This window comes from Ciconia boyciana, chromosome 1, assembly GCF_034638445.1.
Source record: "Ciconia boyciana chromosome 1, ASM3463844v1, whole genome shotgun sequence".
In the NCBI taxonomy this organism is placed as follows: domain Eukaryota; kingdom Metazoa; phylum Chordata; class Aves; order Ciconiiformes; family Ciconiidae; genus Ciconia; species Ciconia boyciana.
Genome location: NC_132934.1, coordinates 83,514,287 through 83,529,806, shown reverse-complemented (window position 1 = coordinate 83,529,806; position 15,520 = coordinate 83,514,287). Strand labels below are relative to the sequence as shown.

The 15,520-nt window shown below is 43.6% G+C and overlaps 1 protein-coding gene across 1 annotated transcript; it reads left to right on the top strand.

Moving 5' to 3' along the window:
- The first annotated feature begins 26 nt into the window (after positions 1–26).
- Positions 27–2,218, top strand: LOC140646474 (potassium voltage-gated channel subfamily A member 1-like). The gene has a single exon (XM_072850472.1). It carries the CDS (start codon positions 27–29, stop codon positions 1,956–1,958), a length of 1,932 nt encoding a protein of 643 aa, XP_072706573.1. The 3' UTR covers positions 1,959–2,218.
- Positions 2,219–15,520: the final 13,302 nt, after the last annotated feature.

The following is a 15,520-nucleotide window of genomic DNA, read 5'->3' as shown; positions in this document are numbered from 1 at the left end:
GCGCCTGCCTCCTGCCGCCGCTGCCCATGGAGATCGCGCTGGTGACTCTGGAGAACGGCGGCGCCACGGCCATCGCGGGCGGCGAGGATGCCGCGGCCAGCGGCGGCGGCGGCAGCGCCCGGGCCCGGCGGCGGGGCGACTTGCTCCATATCGCCGGCTCCGCCGCCGCCGCGCCGCGGCTGAGCGACGGCAAGGAGGGCGCCCCGCCGCCTCCACCGCCGCCGCCGGCGGACGAGGAGCGGGAGCGGCCCCCGCCGGCCCCCCGGGGAGGCGGCGGGAGGCGCCGCAGCGGCAGTGCGAGCAGCCCCAACGGCCAGGCAGCCGCGCGCGGAGCCCCCCCGCCGCCCCAACCGCCGCCCCAACCGCCGCCGCGCGCCCCGCGCCCCGGTGCGGCGGTGGAGATGGGCCCCGCGGAGGAAGGGGGGCACCGCCGGGGCATGGCCATGGCGGCGGCGGGCGAGGAGGAGGAGGAGACGGCGGCGGCCAGCCGGGGCGTCATGCACCACCAGCGGGTGCTGATCAACATCTCGGGGCTGCGCTTCGAGACCCAGCTGGGCACCCTCAACCAGTTCCCCAACACGCTGCTGGGAGACCCGGATAAGCGCATGCGCTACTTCGACCCGCTCCGCAATGAGTACTTCTTCGACCGGAACCGGCCCAGCTTCGACGGGATCCTCTACTTCTACCAGTCCGGGGGTAAGCTCCGCCGGCCCGTCAATGTCTCCATCGACGTCTTTGCCGACGAGATCCGCTTCTACCAGCTGGGTGAGGAGGCCATGGAGCGCTTCCGGGAGGATGAGGGCTTCATCAAAGAGGAGGAGAAGCCCCTGCCCCGCAACGAGTTCCAGCGCCAGGTCTGGCTCATCTTTGAGTACCCGGAGAGCTCTGGCTCGGCCCGGGCCATCGCCATCGTCTCCGTGCTGGTCATCCTCATTTCCATCATCACCTTCTGCCTGGAGACCCTGCCAGAATTCAGGGATGAGAGGGAGATGCCTGTGCCCCTGCCCCCACAAAGTGGAGGTTTGAATGGCACGACTGGGGACTCCCCACCCATGCAGTCACCCAGTAGCCTCTCTGACCCCTTCTTTATCATCGAGACCACCTGCGTGATCTGGTTCACCTTTGAGCTCCTCGTCCGCTTCTTCGCCTGCCCCAGCAAACCTGAGTTCTCCCGCAACATCATGAACATCATCGACATCGTGGCCATCATCCCCTACTTCATCACCCTGGGCACCGAGCTGGCCCATGAGCAGCAGCAGCCCGGGGCTGGCAGTAGTAATGGGGGCGGAGGACAGCAGCAAGCCATGTCCCTGGCCATCCTCAGAGTCATTCGCCTGGTCAGAGTCTTCAGGATCTTCAAGCTCTCCAGGCACTCCAAGGGTCTGCAGATCTTGGGACAGACTTTGAAAGCCAGCATGAGGGAGCTGGGCCTCCTCATCTTCTTCCTCTTTATTGGGGTGATTCTCTTCTCCAGTGCTGTCTACTTTGCTGAGGCCGATGACCCTGAGTCTCATTTCTCCAGCATCCCTGATGCTTTCTGGTGGGCAGTGGTAACCATGACCACTGTGGGCTATGGGGATATGCGACCTGTCACCGTGGGGGGCAAGATTGTGGGTTCCTTGTGTGCCATCGCAGGTGTGCTCACCATCGCCCTGCCTGTCCCTGTCATTGTATCCAACTTCAATTACTTCTACCACCGAGAGACTGATCATGAAGAGCAAGCTATCCTCAAAGATGAACACAGTAGTGCTCAGGGCAGCACAGCAGGGGGAGATGCGAAGAGAAGATCTAGTAGAACCTCTCTGAACAAATCTGTTGTGCACTTGGAAAACAGTGAGGGGTTCAACAATGGCACCAGCTCCTTAGAGAAAACCAATATCAAAGCGAAAAGTAATGTAGATCTCAGAAAATCCCTCTATGCTCTCTGTCTGGACACCAATAGGGAAACAGACCTGTAAGGAGAGGAGAGAGAGTTCAGAGATGCAGAAGGATTTGCAGGTGTCAGAAACTTACTACTGTAATTATTCTTTTGGTACCAATTAGTTTTTTTAATCAGGCTATATTTTATAAATTGATCACTATCCTGAGTAGTCCTCCAGGAATACATGTTTTTATGTTCTTTTTCCATGACACAAAGGGTCACCTATTTTTAAAATAGACTAAGAATAAGCTGCGCTCCATGATGCAGGAGCTGGTAAATTATGACAGTGCAAAATCTAATTCCTAGAAACTTATTTTAGCAAATGGTGGTTGGTTTTAAATGGGTCATTTGTAACCAATTCAGTTTCTCCAAGTTTAGTATTAAAGAGTTGGGGGATGTGTGTGTGGAGAATGAATGGATTGAGGGGGGAGGGGGGTTGAGGGTTTTTGTACTGTAGTTTCAAACTGAAATTATTCCAATATATTTTGTATCTGTATAACTGTATTTATGGTTGAAAGGGGATTTCTTATTCCTGTGAAATACAACATTGTTAAAACGCTAGGAACATTAGCAGATCAGCACTTTCAGAGTTTTCCACTTGTGATCAGTACAGATCTGGTTATCTAGTATGTGAAGTGAATTTGGTGCTTTTAACCCTATAGCAGAAAACTTTTATTGTCATTGATATGTTAGTTTCTTGTGAGCCTTAAATTATTAAATATTGTAGATATACTTCTTTATAAATAATTTTATTAATTACCTTACTGTTTCAGAATTTCTAAATAATTCAGTCCTGTGCTTACTGTCCCCACTCAAAAAAATGTATGTGCAGCTTTTTTTTTTTTTGTAGTTTTACAGTTTTATACCTTCGTTATATTTTTGAGACCGAAAGAAAAAAAATTATTGTCTGCTGTTAGTGGTTTCGATCCAAGTGCACAACAGATCAAAAACATGAGGGAGTGGATAGACAAAACAAGAAAGTAGAATATGACTGCAATATTTGCAAAACTATTTTCATTGTACACTCCAGATTATTTTGGCTTGTGTATCAGTCGCCTTTATGTATCCATACCATTTGTGTACACAGTTCACTGTTTTTAATTATCATAGTCTGGAAACGGACAGCACTTAAAGAGTCTAACATGGCATGCCGTGCTACTTAAATAACCATTGCGTGGCTTATACCTTGGACTCAGACGGAAAGCATCACTCTTCATCATAACACATCGTTTTCTTTTATTTCCAAACAAAACCTTTTCAGTGCTGTGGATTTTACAGTTAAGATGTTGTTGAAAGACAAATGACACATTATCTTCATCGTGATAAGACAGCACTGTACAGCTTACTAGTGAAGACTGACACAAAGTTGCTTCTTTACTTTAAGTCAAAGCGCTGTGTTATCATTTTTTTTGCAAAGGACATCTCTGTTTTCCCCTCAAACTTCTGTTTTATTGCTGAAGGATGTTTCATGCCTTTACCACATACAGTGGCATAGCAAGACTAGCAGAAAGAGAAGTCTTGATGGTCAACACTCAAGGTTTGTTTCTAACAAATTTTCTAATACAACTAAGTAAATACTAAATCAGGATTATAATTTATGCAAGTACCTCAGATATATGTACTGTGATAAATTTAAATCAGCTTTGCAAAACAGCGTTTTGACATTCTCTCATCCAGACACATTCTGCTTACCCGTCCCTTACCGTGCTGTTTAATGATAATGGCCAAATGCATGATGTTTTTCCTTTCTATTCTGTAAACAGGCATAGCAAGTACCAAGCAAGTAGTATTTTTCATGTTTGGTGTAAAGAACTGTCACACAGAGCTCAGGCCAAACCCAGGGGTGAGGGGAAAGGAGGTTGAATCTGATAATAGAGAACAGGATGTTTCACATTAATTTTAGATGTTGGTTTCTTGGTTGGTTTGCTTGTTTATTTAGATGGGGAATGATGATGTGGTATGCTGAGAAACAGTCTGCAACAAAACTGGCAGACAAAGTGCCCAGTCCGGCTGCGCTCCAGACACAGGCAGACCTCCTGTTTGCTTTTGTGAGAGTTTTTGCATCCAGGTGAAGTGCAGAATTATCCCTTTGGTGAGACTGAATCTAAAATGAAACAAAGAAGTGGTATAATTGCCTGTTGCACGTGCTGAGATCTACATCATTGATGGACTTACAGTGAAGCTTTTTGCTCAGGCAAATAGTTGGATTTACTTTCAGTGATTAAATCCATGTGACTCACCTGAATAAGTACCAAACAATGCAGTGAGTCTTTCAGGATCAAATTTTGCTTGTGTCTTCCTCTAATTACTAACCCCACCTTCCTGACCACTTTCATCTTCCATAGTTTGCTTTTCCAGTTGCGCATTGTGCTGAATTAGACTGTCAGCTCCTCAGAGCAGGGGCAATGTGTATATACAGTCCCTTCTTTTAGCAGTGGAACCCTGCTTATGGCCAGGGCTTCTGGATATTAATGATCTGAATTACATAACAGTAATTATTGCAGTTGGTGGAGTAACACCAGTGTAAAACTGATGTAGGTGAAAGCAGATCAGGGCTATGGGGAGTGTGTTGAGCTGATCTTAAAAGCTCATTGCTGATGGAAAGGGAAGGCCTTGTCTTCTTCCTTTTCAGTTTTCTTCCTCCCATTGTGTGCCCTTTTGTTGCTTACCCTGAACTGGTTCTGTCCTTGTGCAAGTACATGTGCAAGTGCTGCTTTCTCTTCCAGAAGCTGCTTGAGCTCACTAGTCTGGCAGAAAATGGAATGCAACAACAACAAAGTAGATCTTTTTCTGTCAAATTAGTGAGTTGGAAAGCAAGTGAGTGCCAGAGCCAAGTGCCAGTGCCAGTGCGAGGAAGGGATGGGGAAGGTCAGTGGTGCGGGGAAGTAAGGAAGCAGGAAGGAGTGAAATCTTCACCTTTCAGTGGCAGTGAACTGTTAACATTATCACGACTGCTTGTTGAACCCTACTTCATGTTTGCAGAGATACCACGGGACTTGGTCTTGCAAGGTGCTGCAGGCCTTTAACTTCCCACTGGAGCCAGTCTGCAAAATTCAGCTCTGGGTTCCAGTGTATGTGCCCTGCTATAACTGAGAGTAGAATTTGTCCCAATCCGTATTAAGTTCTATGAGAGCAAAATACCCTGATTGCTGCACAGGATTCTATGCAAGCTTGTCAAATCATTCCTCAGCCTTCAGCTTGAACATGATGCATTTTCCCATAATAAAAAACCAGAACTTTCCAATAATAAGAAAACCAATTATTCTCAAAATATGGTTGAAAATATTTTTTTGGCTTGTCTTTCTAAACATTTGTCAAGCACAGTTCAGGCAAACTCAGCTTTGACACCTTCTTTACATGGATGCATAATTTTATTGGTTTATAAGCTAGTAAAGGATTCGCTTTCTAATGAGAGAGGTTGCTGCTAGACACTGAGTAATACAACCAGAAACATGGTTAGATCACAATTCAGCAAAGCACTTAGGATGGGCTCAGCTTTAAGCACATGCTTAAGTAAAGCATCATTCAGCAGGTATTTTAGATGTACTGATCTTTGAGATTGTTACTTAAAGGTTAACTACATACCCTGCTAAGACCTTAGAGCCATCAGTTCCCATTGGACTTCGGTGCAAATATTTAGGTACAGTTTGTGAGCCTGAAAACAAGTGGTGCTGCAGGACACTGTAATCAGAACACCAGATTCTTACTATAGAAAGAGTGCCTATTCCTGCAGCCACTACTCGTCAGAGTGGTCATCTTGACATGATCAGTTGCAAACTGAGTACCAGAATTGTGTGCATGAAGAATTGTAACTTTGGCCTGGATGAGACTGTAATTGCACTTTCCAGCAGTGAGAACCTGCTTTTGCTGTAATTGATTTTGGTGTCAAGAAGCTTCATTGAGTTCAGTAGGCAGCATGTATCTGTGCCTGGGATACAAACAGTGCAGAACCCTTGTAACATGCCGATGCAAATTTCTGCCGCAAAAGAATATGAGAGAAGACAGAACCAAATCAGTCTGAGAAAGCTCCTGTAAATGTGAAACAGGAAGAGAATTTAGGCTATGTATGCCAATTCTAGGGTCATTACAAGAAGGAAATCTGTCCAAACCATTATTGATTTTATGTCAGCTGACCTGGAATTAAAAGCAAGCTGAATAAAACCTCTTTGAATATCAAAAGCCACAAGATATCAGAGCTTAATGAATAGCAAGTAATTGTAAACATAAAGAAAAAACAAACCAACACTTTTTTGTAAACTCTTTTGACTAGAGGCTACATCATGGAACAGTTCTCACCCCGCACATGCCTATATGCCATAGTTATTAATGGCTTGTCATTTTGTGCAGGACAGTATGTACTGAAATGCAGTACCTTTCCATTCCTCCATTTTGGGGATGCTGAAGTGAATATTCTTTTGGGTCACCAGTAACGTAAGTTTAGTTTGCTTAGCCTGCCCCTAAGGGGAGTCTACATTCCCATTTTACTTTTCCATCATTCTAAAAAATGATAAAACAGTAACTAGCAGTTATATAACACCATTCATCTCCTAGCGCTTTATGAACAATAGTACAATGATCTTCTATATACAAACATGGTAAAGAAAAGGCAGTGGAAGGGAAGACCAAGCCTTTCAAAGGGGGAGAGGGCTAGGAGAGGCACAAAAATTAGTGGTCTTGGCTGGACTGGGACATCTAAAATGTGAGATCTCAGGGAGGGAGGGATGGGAGGAGAGATTCACCCTGTGGTCTCCTTTCTGGTCTCTTGCATGGTTCTTGGTGGCTCTGCAAGCAAGGGCTGTCTCCCAGAATCTCTGCACTGTGACCCATCTAGTGGGGTCACTGAACACAGAGGGAGAGTTAATGCTGCTTTGAGCAGCATGAACAAATCCCTCTTTTGTGTGCTCTTTTTATTTGACTCTGCAAGGAGAAACTGGCTGTTCCTTAGCCTCTCATGCTGCAAACACCACTGTTCTGGTGCTGGAGGTGATGTGGGCTTGTGATTCACAGCACACTGAGCACTGCTCTGAAGTAGCTTCCCTTCTCCACGCACTGCCGTTCACCTCTAATTAGGTAGCAAAGCAAATATCAGTGCACTTTCAGTCTCACAGAAGATACACGTGTATGCAAAAAGCCTTACTCTTCTGAAACGTATCAGTGAAGCTGGTACTGAGGTAAAACAGGGAGACCATTTAGTGGCACGCAACAATGCCACTTAGCCATAGTGAGGAATGTAGCTACCTAGCTGAGATTTGTTCAGGTCATTTGGCAAGATGTCATGACCAGTAGTGAAATTTGACAAGGGCCTGCAGGCAGATTGCTGCCATGCTTAGAGAGTAATGAAAGAAGGGCTTTAAAGACCTAATCAAGACTTTGGCCTTGCTGCTTGGCCAGTGATGGGATCAGTATGTCGTATGGCAGTCAGTGTGTTGGAGAGACCTCGCTAATAACGAGGTTGATCCTGTTCAGGACAGAGGGGCAGCAAGGAAACTGTGAGGTAAAGCTTTAACAGCATCTGCCTGCCTTTGGTGAGCTTTACCCTGTCATTGTGTGACCATTGGTTTCACTAACCTCCCTCTGTAAGCTAACTTAGCTACAAATGTTAAAAAAATGAAATAGAAAAGGTCTTCATAATAATATAGCCTATAAACAATCAAAATCATTCTTCCAAAATCATTCTGATAAGGCTTATGGAATATTCAGCACCACAAAATATTTTTAGAACATGCCGTTTAGTGTATTTGTAGCTTTTGTAAGGGTTTTTTGGTTTTTTTCCACTTTCTTGCTGCATGCATTAACTGCTCCCCAATTCTCCTTGTCAGCTTGTTAAATTTCTGTTGCTTTTGCCTTAATTTGGGACCTAAGGGTCTGATACTCTTCAGTGAACCTGAGTCATGCTGTCTGACGTCAGTGTGTCAACTCATAGTACGAATAAACACAGAAATTCTCCAGTAACTACCTGTGGGTCCGGTCCATTGGCCAGAACAACCCTCATATTTATATGATGAAACATTGTGAAAAATGTGGGTATGGTATCATTAAAATCATATGAAATAAGAAGCTTTATGTTAATTGGAATAGGAAAAAAGTAAAGCTCATAATGATATGACTAAAGAATTAATTGGAATTAGAAGTTGCAAGATAAATATCAACTTGTTTAAAGAAAAAGAACAGCATTCATATATGTATGCAGCATATATATATTGCAGTGCTTTCTCACTTCTGTAATCTAGTGATGTAGTGTCCTTATTTGGTATTTTTTGATTCCCAGGTGTCTGTACTGTATTTTTACCAGGGCTGAAAAAGACAAAACCAGAGACAGACCCAGAGCTGTTGTGAACCAGTGCCTTGAAGATGGCTTGTTTACTTGGAAGCATTTTTTTTCTTTTCTCAGTAATACCAATTGATGCAATAAAAGCTCTTTTTTCTCTTCGTAAGTACTGCAAGTAAGCATGTTTGTATAGTTAGCATAGCTTTGTTGAAATCACCTAAGGATGGAACCCAGTAACTACAGCTCCAGATTCTCACCACAGTATCAGCACTGACTAATTTTGGTTTGTTCCCCACTGTTGTAAATGTATGGGACTTGATTCTGCGCTTGTATCGGCTTGTGTGCCACTTTCCTTTGAACTTACAGCTCAGCTGCCCTCTGTGAGGTAATCACATATTTTTGCCAATGATGTGATGAATCTGACTCAGCAAAGAGTTTGCCATTCTGCACTCTAAAATCCCACTCCAGGGCACAATGAACAGGTAGTCCAACTTAGGACTATTTTTGCATCACCAGCTTTGGGGCTTTTTTTAAGAACTTTGTGCTAGGGACAGATACCTGAATTTTGTTCTCATTGATGCCTGGGTGAATCCAAAACAGCACTGTTAAAATCCAGTGGCTGGGACTGCAATCTTGTTTCCATTGTTCTGAAAGAGATGCAACATCCTTTGTTTTTAGTGAATTTCTCCTTATTTGACTTCGTGTGACATGAAAATGAGGTTACCCTTTCCAATGGAACAATGTTACTTTGAATTTTCAGCGAATTGACCTGATTTCCAGAAATGACCTGGTCTAATAGTAAAATTTAATAACCTTCCTAGCTGGCAAGAAAGTGTTTCCATTAGAGCATGGGCTTCCCAGCACACATAGTCTATATGATTACTGCAGAATTAATAATTTTCCAGATAGAATTTAGAATTTACCAAAAGTAATCTGCAAATTCTCTTCTGTAGTAGTAATTCACTCATGTTCACTGTCATCAGGAGGATGTTTCCAAAGAAATCAGTGCAGGTTGTAACACTTGTCTGACATGCAGAAGACGAAAAAGAAAGATGTATCTAATTTCTGTGTTTCAACTACAGTGTGCCATGGAGACTGTCATTTGCGATCCTGTGGGAAACAGCTTTTAAGCAGCCAAGGATAACTGCATTTTTTAAAAAAACATTCTGTGTCGTTTTCTCTTCTATAGTTTATGTCACCCATTACAGTCCTTCTCACATGAGTAATGACTTAGACTCAGGGTTCCCCAGTCTTCACTGATATTATCTGAGAAGATGCAGATCCAGGTTGAGGGGTTGCTTCTGAAAATAGGAGTGATTTGCATTTTTGCCTTCTCTTCCAATTCCAGTTATTTTGTTCTTGGATTACCGTGGCTCTTACCCTTTGGAGTAATACCTCACTGCTCACTTCCTCCCTTCACTTTTATCACACAGCGTATTTGATAGTGATAGCAGTCTTACTGCAAAGCAGAGCTGTCCTGCTGCTGTACAGCAGGTGTGATGTAGTAGATGTGATTAGTGCTGGGCATTCTACAGCTGCCTCCAGTTTCAGATGGATGTGTTGCTAGAGGTGGTTGTGTTAAAATTGACATAGGAAAGTATGGTAATAGAGAAGCCACCTTGGATGGGAATCTGTAATAATTCCTCTCTCAGGACAGTGGTAATTCTACCCTTCTCCAGTTTTCTGACAAAGCCAGTTTGGTGATAAATGTTGTTGAAATATACGGTCTCTTCTGTCAGATCACATCTCCAACCCAGGCCAGGCAGTGGTAATTTCTGTGGGGTCTGTTTCCTGTAGGTAAGGAGTACAATGAAACCTTGCAGCTCTTCTCATGAGAATACAGTTGCATAATAAATACTCATTTTCAGGGTTGCAGTTTGTATGAAGATACTGGAGGAAGTGGTGCAATTTAAACATAATAGATTGGTAGCACAGCTATCTAAGGGACTGAGGTGTGTACAGGGACCAAAGGTTGGTAATGTTAAAATTCCTTCCTTTGTATGGTTGCACTTCAGTGCTGGTGTCCTAGCTCACAAAATCCATAAAATCTCACAAATCCATACCAGGGTTTTCTTTGCTCCCTCCAGAGTTAGTAGAGATTAGTTAGATTATGCCATAGTTAATTCTCTCAAGCAAGTTCAACAAATTTAAAACCTCTTCCACCTCCTGTTCCTCTCCCTCCTCCCTGTTTAATTGTAAGTAGAAATGCATGTGATGGGGGGATCGCAGCTGAAAATTGTTTGAATTATTTAAGCAGTGTAGCCTTATAATTTTTTTCTGTCGTTTAAAATTATTTGAAAATCTGAGGGGGTGTAATTGAGGGAAGGCTTTAATATGAATTTGCAGAGCAGATTTTATGAGTTCCTTAGTTCAGAAAACACTGTAATTTTCAAGGCAGTGCTGCATAAGAGGCTTACTTAAAGACAAGAAAAGTTAATGTGAAAATACATGTTGTTGTTATTATTTTTTTATTAGGCGATTAATTATAGGAATGTTTTAATTAGGAAATATTATCTTTAACATGCTGAGAAATTCTGGCCATGCAAGAGAACTGATGCAAAGAAACAGCCAATCTGGAAGGTGACAAAGATTGTCCTGGGAAAGAATATCCTCTAGCTAAAGCTTAGCCACTGTACTTTGAAGGAGACAACATTCCTCGAGCCAAATAAACAGCAGAGGAAAGAGCAGGAGTCTGTAGCTGAGATATCAGGGCATTTGCCTAAGAAGGGGATGGTGGCTCCCAGAGTTGTTTCTGGATTTCAGCTACTGGTCAAAATACCTACACAATCTCAGGATCATGTTTTAAAAGTCTGCTCAGTGCTTTGAAAGAAAGGATACAGGTACCTGTCTTTAGGAGAGTGTGCTAAAGTGTGGATCCAAAGCAGACACTGGCATCTTTCTGCAGGCCTGGTGAAGTAAGTCCCAGTAAATAGCAAAATTTCAGTCAGATTCCCATAACCCACTTTTCTCATAGGGTATCTCTAAATGACATGTTTCTTGGATTAAGATCCTAACTTTAGTGGCTCTGATGCCAGTGTGTTGAATATTTAGAGATGTCCCAAACCTCCCTGTGGGCAAAAACTCTGTAGCCAAGGCATTGCAATCTGAATTTCTCTGGAGCCGAGAACAGCACTGATTCTTCAGTGGCCCTGTCTATCTCTGTGAATCATGAAGCACAGAGAAGCACTGACAGGTACGCATAGCTTGCTCACATATAGTGGTTGCAACAGGTAAGCTATTGCAGTAATGCTAAATATTATTATTACACAATGGAAAAAAGTAATTTATTATTAGAAGCTAATTAATTTTCTAACTTGGTCTGATAGTTTTGCTCTGATAGCAGAATTCATTTGACTGCATAACACAGTGTTTACAAGCTTGTCCTGGCTGGGTTTTGGAGGATTTTTTTTTTCTTCAAATTTTATCTGTCTTCTTGACATTCTGAATTGACACCATCTTAAGCAGGTGCTGGAAAAATACCAGGCGATGTAAGAAAGATCTCAGTGATGCATACTGATAACAGAGCAGAGGCTGAGGAGTGTAGAATTTAGGAACATGAGAGAGAAGTCCCTCTGGAAGGTTTGCAAGGACTGTGCATTTCAAAATGGAATTTGCACTGCTTCTTGCTAGTGGAAAATGGGGTAGGTTCTGTTCTTAATAAGGAAGTTGGATATTCCACTAAGGAGGAGATATGAATTCTCATAGACATCCTGACTGCATCTATATTAGAAAATGAAATATGCCCAGGACCATTCTCTGGCACTGAGGCCAATCAGCATGCAACAGCCTGTGTTCATACTGTTAAGACTCTCCCTCTAAAATAAGGTGGCCAGAGGCAGACTGCCTAATGGGCTCCAGTTCCTGGCCTGTGCTGATTCCCAGATTGTACCTAGGAAGTACTTGGGAGAGACCTCTCTGGTACAGACTTACAAGTGTGACCAGGAGACTTTAACAGTATAGTTGATTGTGATTAATTGCCTGGGAACATTCCCTCAAACTGTTTAACTGACAAGTGTAGGTATTGCTCAGTTTCACACTTAGGGCCAAGAAGTATGCCCTGCTTTGATGCTACACGGCATCTTGCCCTGACGCAATTTCTTGGAGTATCTTAAAGGCTTTACACATTCACCCTATTGGTACTTTCTTACCTTACACAATAATCACTCTCTACTCATTGAGCACAGTTATTTCTGCAGAAATCTGTTCTCATCTAATTCTGCTTTCACCTGAGCTCATGTATATGCAACTATACTAAAAGTCACCACACAAACCCCTGACTTTTCTAAGTGCAAATGGAGGAGCACAAGTGAATCTGTAGAAACCATGGACCACCCAGCACAGGCAGGAAGTGGACCACCAGCAGAATTCTTCTGTAACTTCAGGGTGAATCTATATGCCAGCAGTTGCTCTGCTGTGGTCCCCAGGGACTGGAACATTAGTTAAGTTCAGTCAGACTGAAAATTAAGAGTGCATGTCTAGAAGGAAACTTCCACTTAATATCTTTTCTGGCACTGCAATTCATGGATCTTGACATCTCTAACTGCAATAATTAAAGATGTTAATGCTGTCAGTCACCCCAGCAACTGGGTGAGAAGCAAGTCCCTCTGAAGGGACCACTAAGGACAGGTGAACCTATCAATTGGCTTTCATTTTTTAGTTTTTGTATACACAAGCATCCCATATGATCTTCCACTGAACATAGTCCTTCTCCTAATGACTCAGTTTTCTCCTTTGTCTCACTCCTCTGACAGAGGTTGTCATCCTTCAGTAGGAGTGGCAGGACAAGACTTCTGAGCACTGAAGGCGTGTTTGATGATGGCAGATGTTCTGGACAATAGAACTTGCTGGCTGAGGAATTTCTGCTATGGAGGTGATTTCCTCCAGCAGATGAGTGGGCAGATGGCTTAGTGTGGGTGTCATGTCTTAGGTGACTATAGAAAAGACCACCAGAGCTTGGGATCTGCAATGCTGAGGTCCACCACCTGGAAAGTCTGATGAAACTTTTTATGTCAAGGCATCAGTCTTTAAGGTCTGTTTCAACATCGAGTAAGGTTAAAAACTCTTGTCTATCGTATTTATGTATTATTCAATATTTAGAGACAGGATACATCCTTAAAATGGACATGTAAAAAACATGTAAATTTGCAAAATATAATTTAAGCATATACAATATAAGCAAAAATGTAATTCAGGAGCCAAACACATCTTGGAGGTAAGTGAACAAAATCATAATTGGAGGCAGTAAGGGGAGGTGGCCTTTCTATTAATTTCCCCTAGAGAGAGAAGTTGTAAAGTCATTATTGCAGCATTCATGGACAGTGAAATATATATTTAAAATATTGCAGGAGCACATCCTGCTTTCTCTTCACTCTGTAATTATGGATTAGTCCTACTGAAGTCAACTTCTGTTCCATTCCAGTAATCCTACTCAGATAGACTCAAGGGCTGCAGTCATACCCTTTGTTTTCCTTGAGTCTTGACAGGCCGAATTAAATAGAGCTCTCTCTTTACAGTGATAGCATGCTGATGGCATGTGCTGTGGGGAGAAGAGAGTGTGGAAACAATATTGCTTATTGCCTGAACTCAGCTTGCAAAATGGTAGCATAGCACGTCTTGTTCGTCTACAGTAGTTTCTCAGGCAAAGCAGGTGATGCTGGGAAGGTGTGTGAAGGGTCCAAATCTGGAAGAGAAAATAATTGGAGACTGATGACTGGAACAAAATGCTCAAGCCAAAATGCTTCCTCCCTGGGGAAGCTCTCCCACAGTCAGATGTAGTGTTGTTTAGCTGTCTGGTTTTAAGTCCAGGACTGCAAAGAAAGCATGGCTCTTAAAGCCCTGCCTGGGACTTTTTTGTCTGTTGTTGGGTAATGAACCCAAACGTACAGGAATCAGGCCTGCATAAGAATGTCACATACCATCCACTTCTCATCCCTGAAACCCTTGTCTGATTTTCTAATTGAATTGTCAGGGATGTGAAATCACACTGTAAAATTTCCTCCTGTTATTTGCGTAGAGCTCAGAGGCAGGAGCCAATGTAACATACTTTGAATTTGTTTTCCTTTTTAGAAGGGGCTTGCATTTTGGATTTTTTTTCCCGGGCTAATGTACATCTGATGTCAGGCTTCCCAGATGAGAATGGTTTGACTGGCGTTGACATTTTTAGAAATATGTGCAAATGGAAAAATATCCCGGGAGTGCTGCCAATGGCTGATTCTGTAAAGTTTTAGTCTCTGTTGCATAGGAATCATGAGCCAGGTACCTTCACTGAAAAGAAGCCTTACTCATGAAGTGTCTCTACTGAGGTGTGTGCCATGCATGCCTTCTCAGTTTAAGGACAAGGCAGGAGTGAATTCCAGCAGGCTGTGACTCATTCAGGCGATATTCAGTTCCCCTTTCTGACCAGATGATAAACAGCCAATTAGCATCTTTCCCAAAGGGAGGAACAACTACAGCAAAAGATCCTGGCAAAAAATGGATTTTCCAAGGTTTAACTGTGAGGATAACAAACAGAGTGGTTCAGACAAATCTCCTGCCTGATCCGTGGCTGTTCCTTCCAGTTTGGTGCTGACGTGACCGGGACAAAACAGCGTAGAGCTGAACTGATTTGCAGTGAATCAAGCCTGCAGCTTTCCATTTCACAGTGAGATAGTAGAATTTGGAGGATGAGTGCTGCTGATTAATGGTGCTATGAATGTCAATAATTTTTATAGGCTTTGCGGTATGCTCATTTTAACTGCCTCATCAGAGCAACTGTCTTGTTAACAGATAGTAGGCTTTCACACAGCGCAGGTCAAATGCTGCTCTCCCTTGAAGAGAAGCAGACCACCCTAAGTGAACAGGGGGTTGTACAGGGGTTAAACCAGTGCAGGACGTGCTTTTAAGGGTGCAATATCAGTGCTCGCTGAGAACAGATTGGCTATGTCTATATCCAGGGCTACAGCCAGCTCCTGCTGAGTTGCTGGCTCTGTTGAGTTTGGATCTCAGTAGGAGCCTGGAGCCAGGAACTGGTGCTTTTCACTGAGGCAAAACAGTGCTCAGTGAGTGGCAGGGCCTTGCAGCTCCAGCTGAGCTCAGTGCTGAGCCCAGTCTGCTGACTGGCAGCATCTTGCCTCTGTGAGAAGCAGAATCTGCTGAGTTGCCCCATGGGTCAGTGCTCAACAGGAGCAGCGTCTCTCCTTTTGCTTCAGTGGGCATATCGCATGCAGCCATCCCTCCGCTCTCCCCTGATGAATGGCAGGATGCTTGTTTGCAGCATGGTCTTGCACGCCATCGTTCTCCCAACACTATCTCTCTTTTGCAGAGTCAGCAGTCTCTTTTTCATCATCATCTCT

Excerpts from the sequence above, each read along its gene's own strand:
- LOC140646474 (XM_072850472.1), top strand. The coding sequence starts at position 27 with ATGGAGATCGCGCTGGTGACTCTGGAGAACGGCGGCGCCACGGCCATC.